General features: G+C 54.2%; 2 protein-coding genes across 2 annotated transcripts in view; both read right to left on the reverse strand.

Moving 5' to 3' along the window:
- The window catches only part of LOC123486342 (F-box/LRR-repeat protein 18-like), a 21,177-nt gene extending 17,707 nt beyond the window's left edge, over positions 1-3,470 (reverse strand). The window contains exon 1 of the mRNA XM_045217629.1: positions 3,151-3,470. Within this exon, the coding sequence (XP_045073564.1) occupies positions 3,151-3,210 (60 nt within the window). The 5' untranslated portion in view covers positions 3,211-3,470. The remainder of the gene's footprint in view (positions 1-3,150) is intronic.
- Positions 3,471-5,965: 2,495 nt separating this feature from the next.
- On the reverse strand, positions 5,966-20,789 carry LOC121557560 (actin, cytoplasmic 1). The gene is given in 8 exon segments (XM_041871153.2): positions 5,966-6,687; positions 7,024-7,205; positions 7,334-7,370; positions 7,372-7,413; positions 7,415-7,774; positions 18,534-18,773; positions 19,190-19,314; positions 20,683-20,789. Coding segments are annotated over 7 exon segments (1,128 nt in total). The 5' UTR covers positions 19,313-19,314; positions 20,683-20,789; the 3' UTR covers positions 5,966-6,543.
- Positions 20,790-21,796: the final 1,007 nt, after the last annotated feature.

A 21,796-nucleotide genomic window follows, 5' to 3' on the forward strand; every position in this document is an offset into this window, starting at 1 on the left:
ATATGAAAGGAGCAAAGCCCAGGTAAAAAAGTTAGAGGAAAACCCACTTCAGTCTTCTGAAAACCCTGGGATAGGGGTTTTAAATTTTTCTGCAGGACAATTACACAATTTTTTATGCAAAAGACACAGCAGAACCGGCTTTCCAAGACATGTTGAGTGTTTCCTGAGTGGTCTAGTCTCAGTCGTGACAAATCTGCAACAACAAAAAAAAAAAGTTTATATATCGCTGTCCATCAATGATCCCCAACCAAATGTACTGAGCCTGAGCCATTCTGAGAAAACCTATGGATGTGTTGCCCTAAGAGTCGTGAAAAGTTTGTAGAAACTAAAAATGATTCACAGCTGTAAATGTCTGCCAAAGGCACCAAATATTAACTCAGGGTTAACTCAAACTAATAATAACTAATAAGTTATAAATTAATAAAATAAATTAAATTAGGATATTTCCTTTTTTCTTCTTAATTTCAATTTCTTTCACTTTGAAAATGTGGATTTTAATATATTTTAATATGGTTGTAAAAAATCTAATTGAATCTTTTTAGATGTAATTTTAAAGGGGGTCTATAGGCGCTGTAGATGACATGTATAGATGACGTCATCCTGATGACAGAATCATGTGGTTCGGTTCGGCACGGATGTTCAGTTAGTTTTTATTGTCATGGCAATGCTCAATAAAATACAGAACATAAAACTAACTTTACCCCGGTGCCGAACAGAACCATATACACCCCTTCAAATTAGTGGATTCTATATCAGCCACACCCGTTACTGACAGGTGTATAAAATCGAGCACAGAGCCATGCAATCCCCACAGACAAACATCTGGAGTAGAATGGCCCGTACTGAAAAGCTCAGTGACTTTAAAAACGTGGCACCGTCACAGGATGTCACCTTTCCACACAAGTCAGTTCGTCACATTTCTACCCTGCTAGAGCTGCCCCGGTCACCCTGCTAGAGCTGCCCCGGTCACCCTGCTAGAGCTGCCCCGGTCACCCTGCTAGAGCTGCCCCGGTCACCCTGCTAGAGCTGCCCCGGTCACCCTGCTAGAGCTGCCCCGGTCAACTGTAAGTGCTGTTATTGTGAAGTGGAAAACTTCTAGGAGCAACAATGGCTCAGCCGCGAAGTGGTGGGCCACACAAGCTCACAGAATGGGACCGCCGGATGCTGAAGCTCGTAAAACATTATCTGTCCTCGGTTGCAACACTCACTACAGACTTCCAAACTACCTCTGGAAGCAACGTCAGCACAATAACTGTTCGTCAGGTGCTTCATGAAATGGATTTCTATAGCCGAGCAGCCGCACACAAGCCTAAGATCACCATGCGCAATGCCAAGCGTCGGCTGGAGTGGTGTAAAGCTCGCCGCCATAGGACTCAGTGAAAACACGTTCTCTGGAGTGATGAATCACGGTTCACCATCTGGCAGTCCGATGGACTAATCTGGGTTTGGCGGATGCCAGGAGAACGCTACCTGCCCCAATGCATAGTGCCAACTGTAAAGTTTGGTGGAGATAGAATAATGGTCTGGGGCTGTTTTTCATGGTTCGGGCTAGGCCCCTTAGTTCCAGTGAAGGGAAATCTTAACGCCACAGCATACAAAGACATTCTAGATGATTCTAGAAACAGGGCTCTTTCCTGTTTCTGCATGACAATGCCCCAGTGCACAAAGCGAGGTCCACACAAATGGTTTGTCAAGATCGCTGTCGAAGAACTCGGAAAAGCCCTGACCTCAACCCCAACGAACACCTTTGGGATTAATTGGAACGCCGACTGCAAGCCAGGCCTAATCGCCCAACATCAGTGCCAGTGTACCTAATTTACTACTACTACTACTACTACTACTACTACTACACTACGAGCAGGTGTCCACATATTTCTGGTCATGTAGTGAACCTAATTTACTACTACTACGAGCAGGTGTCCACATACTTTTGGTCATGTAGTGAACCTAATTTACTACTACTACGAGCAGGTGTCCACATACTTTTGGTCATGTAGTGAACCTAATTTACTACTACTACGAGCAGGTGTCCACATATTTTTGGTCATGTAGTGAACCTAATTTACTACTACTACGAGCAGGTGTCCACATATTTTTGGTCATGTAGTGAACCTAATTTACTACTACTACGAGCAGGTGTCCACATACTTTTGGTCATGTAGTGAACCTAATTTACTACTCCTACGAGCAGGTGTCCACATATATTTGGTCATGTAGTGAACCTAATTTACTACTACTACGAGCAGGTGTCCACATATTTTTGGTCATGTAGTGAACCTAATTTACTACTACTACGAGCAGGTGTCCACATATTTTTGGTCATGTAGTGAACCTAATTTACTACTACTACGAGCAGGTGTCCACATATTTTTGGTCATGTAGTGAACCTAATTTACTACTACTACGAGCAGGTGTCCACATACTTTTGGTCATGTAGTGAACCTAATTTACTACTACTACGAGCAGGTGTCCACATACTTTTGGTCATGTAGTGTACCTAATTTACTACTACTACTACTACTACTACTACTACTACTACGAGCAGGTGTCCACATATTTTTGGTCATGTAGTGAACCTAATTTACTACTACTACGAGCAGGTGTCCACATACTTTTGGTCATGTAGTGAACCTAATTTACTACTACTACGAGCAGGTGTCCACATACTTTTGGTCATGTAGTGTACCTACCAGCTCTCTACAAAGTCGGGTAAACAATACTTTCCTACGGATATTTTGTCTCAAATTTCGAGAAGCTAAAGAACAAAAATCACACAGACAACCGGTAGAGTTAGTTTAAATGTAATTTAATTGCACATTCTGGCTTGTAAGGAACATTTACGACTGCAGGCATTTCGTTTCAGGCTGTAGCTATACACACACAAATACACAAATTAATTGCGTATGACAGCCTGATTAAGCAGACTAACTACCGGCTATCAACAGCACACTTTCACCCACATCGTACTCACGCAATACCTTTATTGCCATTTGACAACCGATACAAATGTAATAAAATCAAGACATTCAGCTTGATGACAAGGCAGCGCCAGTAGGCTAACGTTAGATAGCTAGCAAGCTAACACGGGTAGACAGCTAACAGCAGCTAGCTAGTTTTTTACTAACGTTACACCTGGTTTGTTCTACCAACCTGTACAATTTGATTGTCCATATCTTCTTCCAATACTCCTCCGTTTCCAGACGAACTCATTGTTGTGCCTGTTTTATCAGTGCAAGTCTACCAGCGGGATAGCTAGCTTCATGTGACAGCCGAGTTAGCTGGGGACTACAGGAAGTGTTAGCTGGGACTACAGGAAGTGTCAGCTGGGACTACAGGAAGTAAAACGCTCGTCACTTGCTGTGTTTCATAATAATATAATAAATAATAAGCCATTTAGCAGACGCTTTTATAAGGGAGATAACCACTACAGTTGGTCATGATATTACCTTCAGATTACTTTGCGGGAAGGTAACGTCATGACATTACCACTAATTACATTTACATTTTAGTCATTTAGCAGACTCTCTTATCCAGAGTGCATACATTATTTTTTCATACTGGCCCCCCGTGGGAATCGAACCCACAACCCTGGCGTTGCAAACGCCATGCTCTACCAACTGAGCTACATCCCTGCCGGCCATTCCCTCCCCTACCCTGGACGACGCTGGGCCAAATTGTGCGCCGCCCCATGGGTCTCCCGGTCGCGCCCGGTTACGACAGAGCGACACGACCAATCCATTGTGTCGTGGTTGGTCGTGGTTACGAAACGTGTTTGCTGGGAGCCATTTCATTTCAGAAACCAGGCTTCCGTCCAACACGTTTATGCCTGGAAAGTACGTCGGAAAAAAACAGCACATTTTATCGGTAAACTTTCCAAATTTCAACAAAACATACGCTAGACAAGGTGGTAAAGTGTATTGTGCGAGATATGGCGGTGGATTGATATAATAACCCTTATATCAAAGTACATTTGGAGTCACGCAATGATTTGTGTAGTCCGCGTCCTCCCACTACGATTTGGGAAAGCGTGCAGTTTATTAGGCAGCGGTCCAATGAAATAAATTAAACTTCGCAGGGTGGTTAAAGTGCACGGCGATGAGCTTGATGCTGCTTTCCAATAAATATCGAGGGGTCTTATTCTGGTGACATGATCGATGTTTGGTTGCCGTTTGACAAATACAAAATAATCTCGCTCTTTCGACCATAATAATCTCATGCAGGCTTTATCTGCGATCTGTTGGCTAGGCTTTATCTGCGATCTGTTGGCTAGACTGCAAGTGTCAAGACCAGAAGTGCGCACATTCGCTATCCAACGCAACAGGATTTGTGGCCAAAGCGCCAGTAAATCCATTTAACTTGTATATTTTAGTCGGTTCATGGGAATTTAACCGCAAAAGTTATTTGTATGTGCATTATGTCATCACGCATCACCCCTTTTATCAGCAACAAGTCAATTCGATGGAAACATCCGGTGGGAAAAACGCGCAAATTGTTTTTATGCAGATTTGAGAATATTCGAAAGGTTTCCATCCAATTGGCGATAGATTCCAATTGAATGGTCCTCTGTAGCTCAGCTGGTAGAGCACGGCGCTTGTAACGCCAGGGTAGTGGGTTCGATCCCCGGGACCACCCATACACAAAAAAAAAAAAAATGTATGCACGCACGACTAAGTCGCTTTGGATAAAAGCGTCTGCTAAATGGCATATTATTATTATTATATTGAATATTCTCAAAACTGCATAAAAGAAATATGGGCATTTTTCACCAAACTGACTTGTAGATTAAAAAAAAAAATCAGTGCGTGATGACTTAACGCACACAAAATGTACATTTTAAAGTGACGTACCTAATCAATGTGTTTCCATTGCATTGTCAACGAACAGTGGGTCACAAAAGCCGTTGCTTTAAATAGCCAGTGTGCCTAGTCCGCTTTTGGCATGTGGGCTCTGGCCGACAGCATGAGACGATGATAAAACCAGAATAATGTCACACGGCGGTCATCATGTTGTAGCGGTCTTTATAGGGACCACAGAAGAACCAAGCAATGAAGACCAACACCACGGCTTTTATGTAAGGAATACATCAGACAAGTTGTTCTCCCGGACTCATGAGAACAGGCGCTGCAGGTGCCGGTGGGTGTCGGTAGCACCCGGATGAAATAAAAACCGACGTTAATATCATGCAGCTACTGTAACTGCCTCCTTAACGATCAACAGGCAGCACTTTTATAGCAACAAATTAAAATATAAACCAAATTAAAAGTTCCTGGCGACCATAGCGATCTGATTCCCCCCCCTTCTGTCTGAACATTCCTGTTCTCGGGTTTGGGCCACTGACCCTTAGCCTGGATGTTCTGTTCTGCGTTGTGTACTCATTTGAAGTTTGATGGAATAACCATTTTTCACTCTTAGTCTCCCTCGATATTTATTGGACAGGAGCGTCAAGCTCGTCAACATGCAATTTCACCATTTATTTCATATGTGTTCTAATAAACGGACTCGTTTCCCGAGTCATAGTGGGAGGACCACAACACATCGTGACTCCAACCCAGATAACAAAAAAAAGAACATCTCCCAGTTTGCCATTTTCCGCTGGCGCGATGCACAAGGTTATACAGTTATACCGCCAGCGGGCGAGTGGAGTTGGCCGTTCAAGACATGATTTGCAATTCCAAATGGTTGTTATATAAATACTGGCGTATATATATATATATATTTTTTAAAGGTTCCCACCGCCAATTCTCACAATTTTTGCAGACACAAAAAGATCGCGCCACGGCAGTCTTTCTAGGAACCAGCCAGTAGTGGGATCAACACCATACATGAAGGCAGAGAACAGAAGGATTTCACCAGACATGTGAACTTTATTGGTTTTGTATTGGTCAGTGTCCACAACAGGAGCCACCCGCCCCACCCCTCCCAGAGAGAGGGGAACACCTTCACTCATTAGGAAAAAGGTCAAAACTGTCGTTTTTTATTTTATTTATTTGCATAACAAAAACAAACTGGACCGTGTATCTATAAGGCTGAAAGTACAAAAACAAGAAAGTTTTTAATATTGATCATTTACATATTAGCTTTTTTCCCCCTTCAACACTATCACAACTAGAGCCCAGAGTTAGTGTCCCAAATACCACCCTATTCCTAGCTAATGCACTAGATCCCTCAAGGGCCCTGGTCAATGGCAGTGCAGTAGGTAGGGGGGGAGGGGTGGACAGCATCACCTCTATAGACGTCAATAAGGTGCTGGAACATGAACATTAGACTGGAACTAACAGGACGTCTGGAGTCACGACCATAAACACGGCTGCCGTCAGACACGGCACGGCATCGCGTTCTGTCCATCAGGCCCCAAAAAAAAATCAGGAGGCTCTCAAGACAAGACTGACAGCAGGAGAAGACATGCCAGTGGAGAGAGGTGGTCCGAAAGGAGCTCTGCAGCGCAACACGGCGACCAGAGTCTTCAATTGGAATGGGAAGGAGACAAGAGTCTGTACGGTGGGGTTTGGGAAGGAGACAGAGTCTGTGCGGTGGGGGTTTGGTTTAGAAGCATTTGCGGTGGACGATGGAGGGGCCAGACTCGTCGTACTCCTGCTTGCTGATCCACATCTGCTGGAAGGTGGAGAGAGAAGCCAGGATGGAGCCTCCGATCCACACAGAGTACTTACGCTCTGGAGGGGCGATGATCTGGAGGAGAGGAGAGAGAGAGAGAGGAGAGAGAGAGAGAGAGACAGAGAGAGAGAGAGAGAGAGAGAGAGAGAGAGACAGAGAGAGAGACAGAGAGACAGAGGAGAGAGAGGACAGAGAGACAGAGGAGAGAGAGAGAGAGAGAGAGAGACAGAGAGAGAGACAGAGAGACAGAGGAGAGAGAGGACAGAGAGACAGAGGGTTAGATTAACACGAGTACAGATGTTCAGACTGCAGTTGTAGCAATCGGACCGCAACAGGCCAACTGTTCTCCAGGTCAGTTAGTAACGCTGCTAACTACAGGAAGCAGACCAACACTAGTTCAGAGATAGTCACCTTGATCTTCATGGTGGAGGGGGCCAGAGAGGTGATCTCCTTCTGCATCCGGTCAGCGATGCCGGGGTACATGGTGGTTCCTCCAGAGAGCACCGTGTTGGCGTACAGGTCCTTACGGATGTCAACGTCGCACTTCATGATGGAGTTGAAGGTCGTCTCATGGATGCCGCAAGACTCCATACCTGAGAGAGAGAGAGAGGAGACAACACGGCCGTCACGACGGGGCTCGCAAACACAAGCCGGCTGCCTGACAGGCCAGACTGACACGGACCAGCTGTTCCACAGGAGGTTGGTTGGTTAAGAGACTCACCGAGGAAGGAGGGCTGGAAGAGGGCCTCTGGGCAGCCGGAACCTCTCGTTGCCGATGGTGATGACCTGCCCGCCGGGAAGCTTCGTAGCTCTTCTCCAGAGAGGATGAGGAGGCGGCGGTGCCCATCTCCTGCTCGAAGTCCAGCGCCACGTAGCACAGCTTCTCCTTGATGTCGCGCACGATCTCCCTCTCGGCCGTGGTGGTGAAGCTATAGCCTCGCTCCGTCAGGATCTTCATGAGGTAGTCCGTGAGGTCGCGTCCGGCCAGGTCCAGACGCAGGATGGCGTGGGGCAAAGCGTAGCCCTCGTAGATGGGCACCGTGTGGGTCACGCCGTCGCCGGAGTCCATGACGATACCGGTGGTACGGCCAGAGGCGTACAGGGAAAGCACGGCCTGGATGGCCACGTACATGGCGGGAGTGTTGAAGGTCTCAAACATGATCTGAAGAGGAGAGGAGAGGAGAGTCACAGGGCTGGAGGAGTACAGGAGAGGAGAGGGGAGTCACGGGGCTGGAGGAGTACAGTAGAGGAGAGGGGAGGGGAGTCACGGGGCTGGAGGAGTACAGGAGAGGGGGAGGGGAGTCACAGGGCTGGAGGAGTACAGTAGAGGGGAGGAGAGGGGAGTCACGGGGCTGGAGGAGTACAGTAGAGGAGAGGGGAGGGGAGTCACGGGGCTGGAGGAGTACAGTAGAGGAGAGGAGAGGGAGTCACAGGGCTGGAGGAGTACAGTAGAGGAGAGGAGAGGGAGTCACGGGGCTGGAGGAGTACAGTAGAGGAGAGGGGAGGGGGAGTCACGGGGCTGGAGGAGTACAGTAGAGGGGAGGAGAGGGGAGTCACAGGGCTGGAGGAGTACAGGAGAGGAGAGGGAGGGGAGTCACGGGGCTGGAGGAGCAGTAGAGGAGAGGAGAGGGGAGTCACGGGGCTGGAGGAGTACAGTAGAGGAGAGAGGGGAGGGAGTCACGGGGCTGGAGGAGTACAGTAGAGGAGAGGAGAGGGGAGTCACAGGGCTGGAGGAGTACAGTAGAGGAGAGGAGAGGGGAGTCACGGGGCTGGAGGAGTACAGTAGAGGAGAGGGGAGGGGAGTCACGGGGCTGGAGGAGTACAGTAGAGGGGAGGAGAGGGAGTCACAGGGCTGGAGGAGTACAGGAGAGGAGAGGGGAGGGGAGTCACGGGGCTGGAGGAGTACAGTAGAGGAGAGGAGAGGGAGTCACGGGGTGGAGGAGACAGTAGAGGAGAGGGGAGGGGAGTCACGGGGCTGGAGGAGTACAGTAGAGGAGAGGAGAGGGGAGTCACAGGGCTGGAGGAGTACAGTAGAGGAGAGGAGAGGGGAGTCACAGGGCTGGAGGAGTACAGTAGAGGAGAGGGGAGTCACAGGGCTGGAGGAGTACAGTAGAGGGGAGGAGAGGGGAGGAGAGTCACGGGGCTGGAGGAGTACAGTAGAGGAGAGGGGAGTCATGGGGCTGGAGGAGTACAGTAGAGGAGAGGAGAGGGGAGGAGAGTCACGGGGCTGGAGGAGTACAGTAGAGGAGAGGAGAGGGGAGGAGAGTCACGGGGCTGGAGGAGTACAGTAGAGGAGAGGGGAGGAGAGTCACGGGGCTGGAGGAGTACAGTAGAGGGGAGGGGAGGAGAGTCACGGGGCTGGAGGAGTACAGTAGAGGAGAGGGGAGTCATGGGGCTGGAGGAGTACAGTAGAGGAGAGGAGAGAGGGAGGAGAGTCACGGGGCTGGAGGAGTACAGGAGAGAGAGGAGAGGGAGGGGGAGTCACGGGCTGGAGGAGTACAGTAGAGGAGAGGAGAGGGAGTCACGGGGCTGGAGGAGTACAGTAGAGGAGAGGAGAGGGGAGTCACGGGGCTGGAGGAGTACAGGAGAGGAGAGGAGAGGGGAGTCACGGGGCTGGAGGAGTACAGTAGAGGAGAGGAGACACAGGGCTGGAGGAGTAGAGGAGAGGAGAGGGGAGTCACGGGGTGGAGGAGTACAGTAGAGGAGAGAGGAGAGGGGAGTCACGGGGCTGGAGGAGTACAGTAGGAGGAGAGGAGAGGGAGTCACGGGGCTGGAGGAGTACAGTAGAGGAGAGGGGAGTCACAGGGCTGGAGGAGTAGAGGAGAGGAGAGGGGAGTCACAGGCTGGAGGAGTACAGTAGAGGAGAGGAGAGGGAGTCACGGGGCTGGAGGAGTACAGTAGAGGGAGGGGAGGGGAGTCACGGGGCTGGAGGAGTACAGGAGAGGAGAGGGGAGGGGAGTCACAGGGCTGGAGGAGTACAGTAGAGGAGAGGGGAGGGGGAGTCACGGGGCTGGAGGAGTACAGAGAGGAGAGGGGAGTCATGGGGCTGGAGGAGTACAGGAGAGAGAGGAGGGAGTCACGGGGCTGGAGGAGTACAGTAGAGGGAGAGGGGAGGGAGTCACGGGGCTGGAGGAGTACAGTAGAGGAGAGGGGAGTCACGGGGCTGGAGGAGTACAGTAGAGGAGAGGAGAGTCACGGGGCTGGAGGAGTACAGTAGAGGGGAGGGGAGTCACAGGGCTGGAGGAGTACAGTAGAGGAGAGGAGAGGAGAGTCACGGGGCTGGAGGAGTACAGTAGAGGAGAGGGGAGGGGAGTCACGGGGCTGGAGGAGTAAGTAGAGGAGAGGGAGGGGAGTCACAGGGCTGGAGGAGTACAGTAGAGGAGAGGGGAGGAGTCACGGGGCGGAGTGAGTAGAGAGAGGGAGGGGAGGGGAGTCACTGGGCTGGAGGAGTAGAGGAGAGGGGAGGGGAGTCACGGGGCTGGAGGAGTAGAGTAGAGGAGAGGGGAGTCACGGGGCTGGAGGAGTACAGTAGAGGAGAGGGAGGAGTCACGGGCTGGAGGAGTACAGTAGAGGGAGAGGGAGGGGAGTCACGGGGCTGGAGGAGTACAGGAGAGGAGAGGGGAGGAGTCACGGGGCTGGAGGAGTAGAGTAGAGGGAGGGGAGTCAGGGGCTGGAGGAGTAGAGTAGAGGGAGGGGAGTCACGGGGCTGGAGGAGTCGAGAGGAGAGGGGAGTCACGGGGCTGGAGGAGTACAGTAGAGGAGAGGGGAGGGAGTCACGGGGCTGGAGGAGTAGGAGAGGAGAGGGAGAGGGGAGTCACAGGGCTGGAGGAGTACAGTAGAGGAGAGGAGAGGGGGAGTCAGCAGGGCTGGAGGAGTACAGGAGAGGAGAGGGAGGGAGTCACGGGGGCTGGAGGAGTACAGTAGGAGAGGAGAGGGGAGTCCACAGGGCTGGAGGAGTACAGAGAGGAGAGGAGAGGAGAGTCACGGGGCTGAGGAGTACAGTAGAGGAGAGGGGAGGGGAGTCACGGGGATGGAGGAGTACAGTAGAGAGAGAGGGGAGTCACGGGGCTGGAGGAGTACAGTAGAGGAGAGGGGAGTCACGGGCTGGAGGAGTGCAGTAGAGGAGAGGAGAGGGGAGTCACGGGGCTGGAGGAGTACAGAGAGGGAGGGAGGAGTCACGGGGCTGGAGGAGTACAGGAGAGGAGAGGGAGGGGGGAGTCACGGGGCTGGAGGAGTACAGTGAGAGAGAGGAGAGGGGAGTCACGGGGCTGGAGGAGTACATAGAGGAGAGGGAGGGGAGTCACAGGGCTGGAGGAGTAGAGGAGAGGGAGAGGGGAGTCACGGGGCTGGAGGAGTACAAAGAGGAGGGGAGTCACGGGGCTGGAGGAGTACAGTAGAGGAGAGGAGAGGGGAGTCACGGGGCTGGAGGAGTACAGGAGAGGAGAGGAGAGGGGAGTCACGGGGCTGGAGGAGTACAGTAGAGGAGAGGGGAGGGAGTCACGGGGCTGGAGGAGTAGAGCAGAGGAGAGGGGAGGGGAGTCACGGGAGGAGGATACGTAGAGGAGAGGAGGGGGAGTCGGGCTGGAGGAGGCAGTAGAGGAGAGGGAGGGGAGTCACGGGGCTGGAGGAGTACAGTAGAGGAGAGGGGAGGGGAGTCACGGGGCTGGAGGAGTACAGTAGAGGGGAGGAGAGGGGAGTCACAGGCTGGAGGAGTACAGGAGAGGAGAGGGAGGGGAGTCACGGGGCTGGAGGAGTACAGTAGAGGAGAGGAGAGGAGAGTCACGGGGCTGGAGGAGTACAGTGAGGAGAGAGGAGGGAGTCACGGGGCTGGAGGAGGCAGGTAGAGGAGGGGAGTAGGGGGCTGGAGGAGTACAGTAGAGGAGAGGGGAGTCACGGGCTGGAGGAGTACAGTAGAGGAGAGGGGGGAGGGGAGTCACGGGGCTGGAGGAGTACAGTAGAGGAGAGGGAGTCACGGGCGGAGCAGTAGAGGAGAGGGAGTCACGGGGCTGGAGGAGTACAGTAGAGGAGAGGAGTCACGGCTGGAGGAGTAGAGGAGAGGGAAGGGAGTCACAGGGCTGGAGGAGTACAGTAGAGGAGAAGGGAGAGGGAGTCACGGGCTGGAGGAGACAGGAGAGGAGAGGGAGGGAGTCGCAGGGCTGGAGGAGTACAGTAGAGGAGAGGGAGGAGAGGGGAGTCACGGGGCTGGAGGAGTACAGTAGGAGGAGAGGAGAGGGGGAGTCACGGGGCTGGAGGAGTACAGGAGAGGGAGGGGAGTCACGGGGCTGGAGGGAGCACAGTACAGTAGAGGAGAGGAGAGGGAGGGGAGTCACAGGGCTGGAGGAGAGGAGAGGAGAGGAGAGGGGAGTCACGGGGCTGGAGGAGTACAGGAGAGGAGAGGAGAGGGGAGGGGAGTCACGGGGCTGGAGGAGTACAGTAGAGGAGAGGGGAGTCACAGGGCTGGAGGAGTAGAGGAGAGGAGAGGGGAGTCACGGGGCTGGAGGAGTAGAGTAGAGGAGAGGAGAGGGGAGTCACAGGGCTGGAGGAGTAGAGGAGAGGAGAGGGGAGTCACGGGGCTGGAGGAGTACAGTAGAGGAGAGGGGAGGGGAGTCACAGGGCTGGAGGAGTAGAGGGAGGAGAGGGGAGTCACGGGGCTGGAGGAGTAGAGGAGAGGGGGGGGAGGGAGTCACAGGGCTGGAGGAGTACAGTAGAGGAGAGGAGAGTCAGCGGGGCTGGAGGAGGCAGTAGAGGAGAGGGAGGGGAGTCACAGGGCTGGAGGAGTACAGTAGAGGAGAGGGGAGGGGAGTCACGGGGCTGGAGGAGTACAGTAGAGGAGAGTCACGGGGCTGGAGGAGTACAGGAGAGGAGAGGAGAGGGGAGGAGAGTCACGGGGCTGGAGGAGTACAGTAGAGGAGAGTCACAGGGCTGGAGGAGTACAGTAAAGGAGAGGAGAGGGGAGTCACGGGGCTGGAGGAGTACAGTAGAGGAGAGGAGTCACGGGGCTGGAGGAGTACAGGAGAGGAGAGGGGAGTCACGGGGCTGGAGGAGTACAGGAGAGGAGAGGGGAGTCACGGGGCTGGAGGAGTACATGGAGAGGAGAGGGGAGTCACGGGGCTGGAGGAGTACAGTAGAGGAGAGGGGAGGGGAGTCACGGGGCTGGAGGAGTACAGGAGAGGGGAGTCACGGGGCTGGAGGAGTACAGTAGAGCAGAGGGGAGGGGAGTCACGGGGCTGGAGGAGTACAGGGAGAGGAGAGGGGAGTCACGGGGCTGGAGGAGTACAGGGGAGGAGAGGGGAGTCACAGGGCTGGAGGAGTACAGTAGAGGAGAGGAGAGGGGAGTCACAGGGCTGGAGGAGTACAGTAGAGGAGAGGGGAGTCACAGGGCTGGAGGAGTACAGTAGGAGGAGAGGGGAGTCACGGGGCTGGAGGAGTACACGAGAGGAGAGGAGAGGGGAGTCACGGGGCTGGAGGAGTAAGGAGAGGAGAGGAGAGGAGTCACGGGCTGGAGGAGTACAGGAGAGGAGAGGAGAGGGGAGTCACAGGGGCTGGAGGAGTACAGTAGAGGAGAGGAGAGGGGAGTCACGGGGCTGGAGGAGTACAGTAGAGGAGAGGGGAGTCACAGGGCTGGAGGAGTACAGTAGAGGAGAGGAGAGGGGAGTCACGGGGCTGGAGGAGTACAGTAGAGGAGAGGGGAGTCACGGGGCTGGAGGAGTACAGGAGAGGAGAGGGGAGTCACGGGGCTGGAGGAGTACAGTAGAGGAGAGGAGAGGGGAGTCACAGGGCTGGAGGAGTACAGTAGAGGAGAGGGGAGTCACGGGGCTGGAGGAGTACAGTAGAGGAGAGGGGAGGGGGAGTCACGGGGCTGGAGGAGTACAGTAGAGGAGAGGGGAGGGAGTCACGGGGCTGGAGGAGTACAGTAGAGGAGGAGGAGGGAGTCACGGGGCTGGAGGAGTACAGTAGAGGAGAGGAGGGGGGGGGAGTCACGGGGCTGGAGGAGTACAGTAGAGGAGAGGGGAGTCACGGGGCTGGAGGAGTACAGTAGAGGAGAGGAGAGGGGAGTCACGGGGCTGGAGGAGTACAGTAGAGGAGAGGGGAGGGGAGTCACGGGGCTGGAGGAGTACAGGAGAGGAGAGGAGAGGGGAGTCACGGGGCTGGAGGAGTACAGTAGAGGAGAGGAGAGGGGAGTCACAGGGCTGGAAGAGTACAGGAGAGGAGAGGAGAGGGGAGGGGAGTCACGGGTGGAGGAGTAGTAGAGGAGAGGAGAGGAGTCACAGGGCTGGAGGAGACAGTAGAGGGGAGGGAGGGGAGTCACGGGGCTGGAGGAGTACAGTAGAGGGGAGGGAGGGGAGCCACGGGGGCTGGAGGAGTAAGTAGAGGGGGAGGAGAGTCACGGGGCTGGAGGAGTACAGTAGAGGAGAGGAGGGGGAGTCACGGGGCTGGAGGAGTACAGTAGAGGAGAGGGGAGTCACGGGGCTGGAGGAGTACAGTAGAGGGAGGGGAGGGGAGTCACAGGGCTGGAGGAGTACAGGAGAGAGAGGGGGAGGGAGTCACAGGGGCTGGAGGAGTACAGGAGAGGAGAGGAGAGGGGAGGAGAGTCACGGGGCTGGAGGAGTACAGGAGAGGAGAGTCACGGGGCTGGAGGAGTACAGTAGAGGGGAAGGGAGGGGAGTCACGGGGCTGGAGGAATACAGGAGAGGAGAGGGGAGGGGAGTCACGGGGCTGGAGGAGTACAGGAGAGGAGAGGAGAGTCACGGGGCTGGAGGAGTACAGGAGAGGAGAGGGGAGGAGAGTCACGGGGCTGGAGGAGTACAGTAGAGGAGAGGGGAGGGGAGTCACGGGGCTGGAGGAGTACAGGAGAGGAGAGGGGAGGAGAGTCCAGGGCTGGAGGAGTACAGGAGAGGAGAGTCACGGGGCTGGAGGAGTACAGGAGAGGGGAGGGGAGGGGAGTCACGGGGCTGGAGGAGTCAGGAGAGAGAGAGGAGAGGGAGTCACGGGGCTGGAGGAGCGCAGTAGAGGAGAGGGGAGGGGAGTCACGGGGCTGGAGGAGTACAGTAGAGGAGAGGAGAGGGGAGTCGCAGGGCTGGGAGGAGTACAGGAGAGGAGAGGAGAGGGGAGTCACGGGGCTGGAGGAGTACAGGAGAGGAGAGGGGAGGGGAGTCACAGGGCTGGAGGAGTACAGTAGAGGAGAGGGGAGTCACGGGGCTGGAGGAGTACAGTAGAGGAGAGGAGAGGAGAGGGGAGTCACAGGGCTGGAGGAGTACAGTAGAGGAGAGGAGAGGGGAGTCACGGGGCTGGAGGAGTACAGTAGAGGAGAGGGGAGGGGAGTCACGGGGCTGGAGGAGTACAGTAGAGGAGAGGGGAGTCACAGGGCTGGAGGAGTACAGTAGAGGAGAGGAGAGGGGAGTCACGGGGCTGGAGGAGTACAGTAGAGGAGAGGGGAGTCACGGGGCTGGAGGAGTACAGTAGAGGAGAGGGGAGGGGAGTCACAGGGCTGGAGGAGTACAGTAGAGGAGAGGGGAGTCACGGGGCTGGAGGAGTACAGTAGAGGGGAGGAGTCACGGGGCTGGAGGAGTACAGGAGAGGAGAGGAGGGGAGTCACGGGGCTGGAGGAGTACAGTAGAGGAGAGAGGGAGGGGAGTCACGGGCTGGAGGAGTACAGTAGAGGAGAGGGGAGGGAGGGGAGTCACGGGGGCTGGAGGAGTACAGGAGAGGAGAGAGGGAGTGGAGTCACAGGGCTGGAGGAGTACAGTAGAGGAGAGGGAGGGGAGGGAGTCACGGGGCTGGAGGAGTACAGGAGAGGAGAGGGGGAGGAGTCACAGGGCTGGAGGAGTACAGGAGAGGAGAGGGGAAGGGAGTCACAGGGCTGGAGGAGTACAGGAGAGGAGAGGGGAGTCACGGGGCTGGAGTAGTACAGGAGAGTAGAGGAGAGGGGAGTCACAGGGCTGGAGGAGTACAGGAGAGGGGAGGGGAGTCACAGGGCTGGAGGAGTACAGGAGAGGAGAGTCACAGGGCTGGAGGAGTACAGTAGAGGAGAGGGGAGTCACGGGGCTGGAGGAGTACAGGAGAGGAGAGGGGAGTCACGGGGCTGCAGGAGTACAGGAGAGTAGAGGAGAGGGGAGTCACAGGGCTGGAGGAGTACAGGAGAGGGGAGGGGAGTCACAGGGCTGGAGGAGTACAGGAGAGGGGAGGGGAGTCACAGGGCTGGAGGAGTACAGTAGAGGAGAGGGGAGGGGAGTCACAGGGCTGGAGGAGTACAGGAGAGGGGAGGGGAGTCACAGGGCTGGAGGAGTACAGGAGAGGGGAGGGGAGTCACAGGGGGCTGGAGGAGTACAGTAGAGGAGAGGAGAGGGGAGTCACGGGGCTGGAGGAGTACAGTAGAGGAGAGGAGAGAGGGAGTCACGGGGCTGGAGGAGTACAGTAGAGGAGAGGGGAGTCACGGGGCTGGAGGAGTACAGTAGGAGGAGAGGGGAGTCACGGGGCTGGAGGAGTAGAGGAGAGGAGAGGAGAGGGGAGTCACGGGGCTGGAGGAGTACAGGAGGAGAGGGGAGTCACGGGGCTGGAGGAGTACAGTAGAGGGAGGGGAGTCATGGGGCTGGAGGAGTACAGTAGAGAGAGGGGAGGGAGGGGAGTCACAGGGCTGGAGGAGTACAGTAGAGGAGAGGGGAGGGGAGTCACGGGGCTGGAGGAGTACAGTAGAGGGAGGGGAGTCACGGGGCTGGAGGAGTACAGTAGAGGAGAGGGGAGTCACGGGGCTGGAGGAGTACAGTAGAGGAGAGGGGAGGGGAGTCACAGGGCTGGAGGAGTACAGTAGAGGGGAGGGAGTCACGGGGCTGGAGGAGTACAGGAGAGGAGAGGGGAGGGGAGTCACGGGGCTGGAGGAGTACAGTAGAGGAGAGGGGAGGGGAGTCACGGGGCTGGAGGAGTACAGTAGAGGAGAGGAGGGGAGGGGAGTCACGGGGCTGGAGGAGTACAGGAGAGGAGAGGGGAGTGGAGTCACAGGGCTGGAGGAGTACAGTAGGAGAGGGGAGGGGAGGGGAGTCACGGGGCTGGAGGAGTACAGGAGAGGAGAGGGGAGGGGAGTCACAGGGCTGGAGGAGTACAGGAGAGGAGAGGGGAGGGGAGTCACAGGGCTGGAGGAGTACAGGAGAGGAGAGGGGAGTCACGGGGCTGGAGTAGTACAGGAGAGTAGAGGAGAGGGGAGTCACAGGGCTGGAGGAGTACAGGAGAGGGGAGGGGAGTCACAGGGCTGGAGGAGTACAGGAGAGGAGAGTCACAGGGCTGGAGGAGTACAGGAGAGGAGAGTCACAGGGCTGGAGGAGTACAGGAGAGGAGAGGGGAGTCACGGGGCTGCAGGAGTACAGGAGAGTAGAGGAGAGGGGAGTCACAGGGCTGGAGGAGTACAGGAGAGGGGAGGGGAGTCACAGGGCTGGAGGAGTACAGGAGAGGGAGGGGAGTCACAGGGGCTGGAGGAGTACAGTAGAGGAGAGGGAGGGAGTCACAGGGCTGGAGGAGTACAGGAGAGGGGAGGGGAGTCATGGGGCTGGAGGAGTACAGGAGAGGGAGGGGAGTCACAGGGCTGGAGGAGTACAGTGGGAGAGGAGGAGAGGGGGAGTCACGGGGCTGGAGGAGTACAGTAGAGGAGAGGAGAGGGGAGTCACGGGGCTGGAGGAGTACAGTAGAGGAGAGGGGAGTCACGGGGCTGGAGGAGTACAGTAGAGGAGAGGGGAGTCACGGGGCTGGAGGAGTAGAGGAGAGGAGAGGAGGGGAGTCACGGGGCTGGAGGAGTACAGGAGAGGAGAGGGGAGTCACGGGGCTGGAGGAGTACAGTAGAGGGGAGGGGAGTCATGGGGCTGGAGGAGTACAGTAGAGGAGAGGGGAGGGGAGGGGAGTCACAGGGCTGGAGGAGTACAGTAGAGGAGAGGGGAGGGGAGTCACGGGGCTGGAGGAGTACAGTAGAGGGAGGGGAGTCACGGGGCTGGAGGAGTACAGTAGAGGAGAGGGGAGTCACGGGGCTGGAGGAGTACAGTAGAGGGGAGAGAGGGGAGTCACAGGGCTGGAGGAGTACAGGAGAGGAGAGGAGAGGGGAGTCACAGGGCTGGAGGAGTACAGGAGAGGAGAGGGGAGGGGGGAGTCACAGGGCTGGAGGAGTACAGTAGAGGAGAGGAGAGGGGAGGGGAGTCACAGGGCTGGAGGAGTACAGGAGAGGAGAGGGGAGGGGAGTCACGGGGCTGGAGGGAGTACAGTAAGAGAGAGGAGAGGGGAGTCACAGGGCTGGAGGAGTACAGTAGAGGAGAGGGGAGTCACAGGGCTGGAGGAGTACAGGAGAGGAGAGGAGAGGGGAGTCACGGGGCTGGAGGAGTACAGGAGAGGAGAGGAGAGGGGAGTCACAGGGATGGAGGAGTACAGGAGAGGAGAGGAGAGGGGAGTCACAGGGATGGAGGAGTACAGGAGAGGAGAGGGGAGGGGAGTCACAGGGATGGAGGAGTACAGGAGAGGAGAGGGGAGGGGAGTCACAGCTTGCAGTAGAACATGCTTTCCAGTGAGTCAGAGGGAAACAGTTGTTAGGGGAGAAACTCAGTGCAGAAAGTCATTCCTACATGATGTAATGTCAATATAAACCACTATAGTAGCTCATTCCCAGCAGTCCTATTGGGTTAGTCTAGATCATTCCAGTCCTGTCCTACGGGTTAGTCTAGATCATTCCAGTCCTGTCCTATTGGGTTAGTCTAGATCATTCCTAGCGAGCAGCCAGCAGGGTGCAGAGAGGCAGAACACAGACCGACAGGAGACCTGCAGCTTCCAGAGAGGTGACAGATCAGCTGTGAGGACAGAGGGCCTGAAGGAGAGGAGGAGAGTGAGGAGAGGAGAAGAGAGGGCAGAACTGAACAGTAAAAGGGGAAAGGTAGAGGTGGTGAGCGACGTACCTGGGTCATCTTCTCCCTGTTGGCTTTGGGGTTGAGGGGGGCCTCAGTGAGCAGGACGGGGTGCTCTTCCGGAGCCACTCTCAGCTCGTTGTAGAAGGTGTGATGCCAGATCTTCTCCATGTCGTCCCAGTTGGTGACGATGCCGTGCTCAATGGGGTACTTCAGGGTCAGGATACCCCTCTTGCTCTGGGCCTCGTCGCCCACGTAGCTGTCCTTCTGGCCCATCCCAACCATCACTCCCTTGGAGACAGATACACGGGGTCAGTTACAATGCTACGGCTAATCAAGATACACGGGGTCAGTTACAATGCTACGGCTAAATCAACAACATTACTGGTCGTAGATTAGTCGTAACAGGTCAGTTCCAGTGGCGTAGCAACACAGAACCTGTTAAATGATACATTGTAATCTTCTATAAATAATCACACTGGTGTACTACAACATAAAGCAGTCAGATTGGCTCTAGTGAACATAACGCTGAGTCAAATGGCTACAAACACAATGCTAAGTCAAATGGCTACAAACACAACGCTGAGTCAAATCGCTACAAACGTGGAGTTCCAATGTAACAGGATCGCCATTCAGTATAGCGGATAGTTGTAAAGACGTTGGTTTGTCTCAGTAAATAGATGACAGACGAGGAGTTTAGTCGTTACCTGATGTCTGGGGCGACCCACGATGGAGGGGAACACGGCCCGAGGAGCGTCGTCTCCGGCGAACCCGGCCTTGCACATACCGGAGCCGTTATCAACGACCAGGGCGGCGATTTCGTCTTCCATTTCTGCACCGGGAGGAAGAAAAAAACCCCCACAGAAATTAGACTACGTAGTCACCGGGTGCGCTGCCTGCCTGTCACTATTGAGCCAGTGTACTATCAGTGAAGGGCCGCTAGGTGGCGCTGAGCAGCAACAGTCCAGCCCAATCGAAATTAACTTTATCGTTAAAATTAAAATGAACAACAAAATTGCTTTCGGGGCTTAATTGACAGGTTAGGCGTAAGGTTAGCAGGGTAGTTAAATTGTGGTAGAATAAGGCGGAGTTGATGACTTAGTGGCTGTGGTAAGTAGTAGCGACCCAGACAAAAGGCTGTGTGTTTCTGGCCGAGGCATCGCCATATAAGGCAATAGTTGGAGCACCCCCCCTCCTCCCTTGACATGTGTTAGTCTATGACAGCCGCGCCACTCCCTAGGACCGGGATAAAAACACCCACAGACAATAACCCAGGCTAGATCAGTCCAAGTTCCACATCTATCCTTCAAAACATTTTGAAAAAAGGTGCGGCTTCCGGGCTATCAGATTCCACTAATGGCCATATATGGTTAGGCTTGTAAACTTAAGACTCGTGTGGAATGTTCCTTATTAAACCAGTGACATTGACCCCCCAAAGCACTGACTCATCTGGTGAGCAAAATAGTCATAAAAATATTTGACAAGTTACTCGAGCCGTCATCATTACATAGGAAGTCATCTCACTCGGGTGTTGACAGCCTGCCTTTAAATGCTAGTGGAATTTGCCAGACGGTCTATAACCAGTGCACAGGGATCGTTAACTGTCAAACGGCATGTTGGAAGGCAAGGCAAGTATCGTTAGCATGACTGGCATCCACAGTTCAAATGACTAACGACTTCATATCGTTAGCATGACTGGCATCCACAGTTCAAATGTCTAACGACTTCATATCGTTAGCATGACTGGCATCCACAGTTCAAATGACTAACGACTTCATATCGTTAGCATGACTGGCATCCACAGTTCAAATAACTAACGACTTCATTTAGCCTACCGGTCAACGATAAGACACACGCCGGTTGGCACACCCACCCAGAGATGCTGCTAACGTTAACTAGCTAGATAACATTGTCAGTTAGCTAGCCAGATGACTACATTTAAAGATGACCAGAAAGCACATTTAAACCTGTGAAAGCTCTGGCCAACGATAGCTAACGTTAGTTAGCTGCCCAGAAAACACTGTACACCATAAACGTTATGGGCATTCTCTGAAACCGCACAAGTTGGCCAGATAACTAAACTTGACTAGCTAGTTACGTTTCCCTATTACGAATGAATAACACTTCGGCACAACAACAAAAAATGTAACAATTACCACGTCGACTTCAACAAACCACAATAGATTATTCCAGCTCTTACCTGTGTTTTAGTGGGGGGTAGTTATCGGCGTTAGGAGAAAGTCGCCGTTACGCTCCGGTTTTCGGTGCGGTGAGAAACGTAGTGATGAAGCGTTGCCAAGGCTCCGGGTTTTATATCCGCATTCGCCTCAGCCCCCTGTCCATAAAGGCAAACTTTCTGCAGGGCGGCTCCTGATTGGTCGAGGCGTATCCACTCGGCTTGTCGCATTGAGCCACACTGGCCTCTGCATTGACAGCACTGTCAGGGGCAATAAGGTGTAGGTCCCCCCTGGTGTAAGTTAAGTACTGTACACAATATAACATCCTATCTAAGATAAGCAGTTCATTGATTAGATAGGGTGTCGTCACATTCAATGATAGGGCGTAATCTGTATCGTCAATAGTCTCTGTCGTGGTCACTGTGATTATGGTTAAACTAAAAATAATAGTCAGTTAAAGATATCAATGTGTAGATAATCTAACGTAGAGAGGGATCTTAGTTTGAAATGTAGTAGACTAGGCAGGTCTATATTGGCAACCTACTAATGATTCAACGTTACAGCTACAAGGTAACCATCGTCAGGACGGACGGTGATGGGGACAACGCAAGGCCCGGCTAAGATGTGAGGAATAGTGTTGGTGTTGTTTGAGTTTAAGTGTAATCTTTGCGGCGTAGACTGACATTCCAGAGCCCAGGTTCGTTAGGCCCACTGCCTGCTAGCCTGCTAATTAGCTTAACTGTGTTATATCCAGAACTCACATCCCCCCCCACCAGACTGAGACTACACACACATACAGAATACTAGTACTAGACAAGTCTCCCTAGAGAATGCCAGAGTAGCTGGCTAAGGCAACAAACAGATATTTTGACCATATTGATATCAAACAGACAGTGGGACTGTAACCAACCCTTTACATTTTAGTCATTTAGCAGACGCTCTTATCCAGAGCCACTTACAGTTAGTGAGTGCATACATACTTTTTTTTTTTTTCATACTGGCCCCCCGTGGGAATCAAACCCACAACCCTGGCTCTACCAACTGAGCTCCCTCCCTGCCGGCCATTCCCTTCCCTTACCCTGGACGACGCTGGGCCAATTGTGCGCCGCCCCATGGGGTCTCCCGGTCGCAGCCGGC

This window comes from Coregonus clupeaformis, unplaced genomic scaffold (assembly GCF_020615455.1).
Source record: "Coregonus clupeaformis isolate EN_2021a unplaced genomic scaffold, ASM2061545v1 scaf1155, whole genome shotgun sequence".
In the NCBI taxonomy this organism is placed as follows: domain Eukaryota; kingdom Metazoa; phylum Chordata; class Actinopteri; order Salmoniformes; family Salmonidae; genus Coregonus; species Coregonus clupeaformis.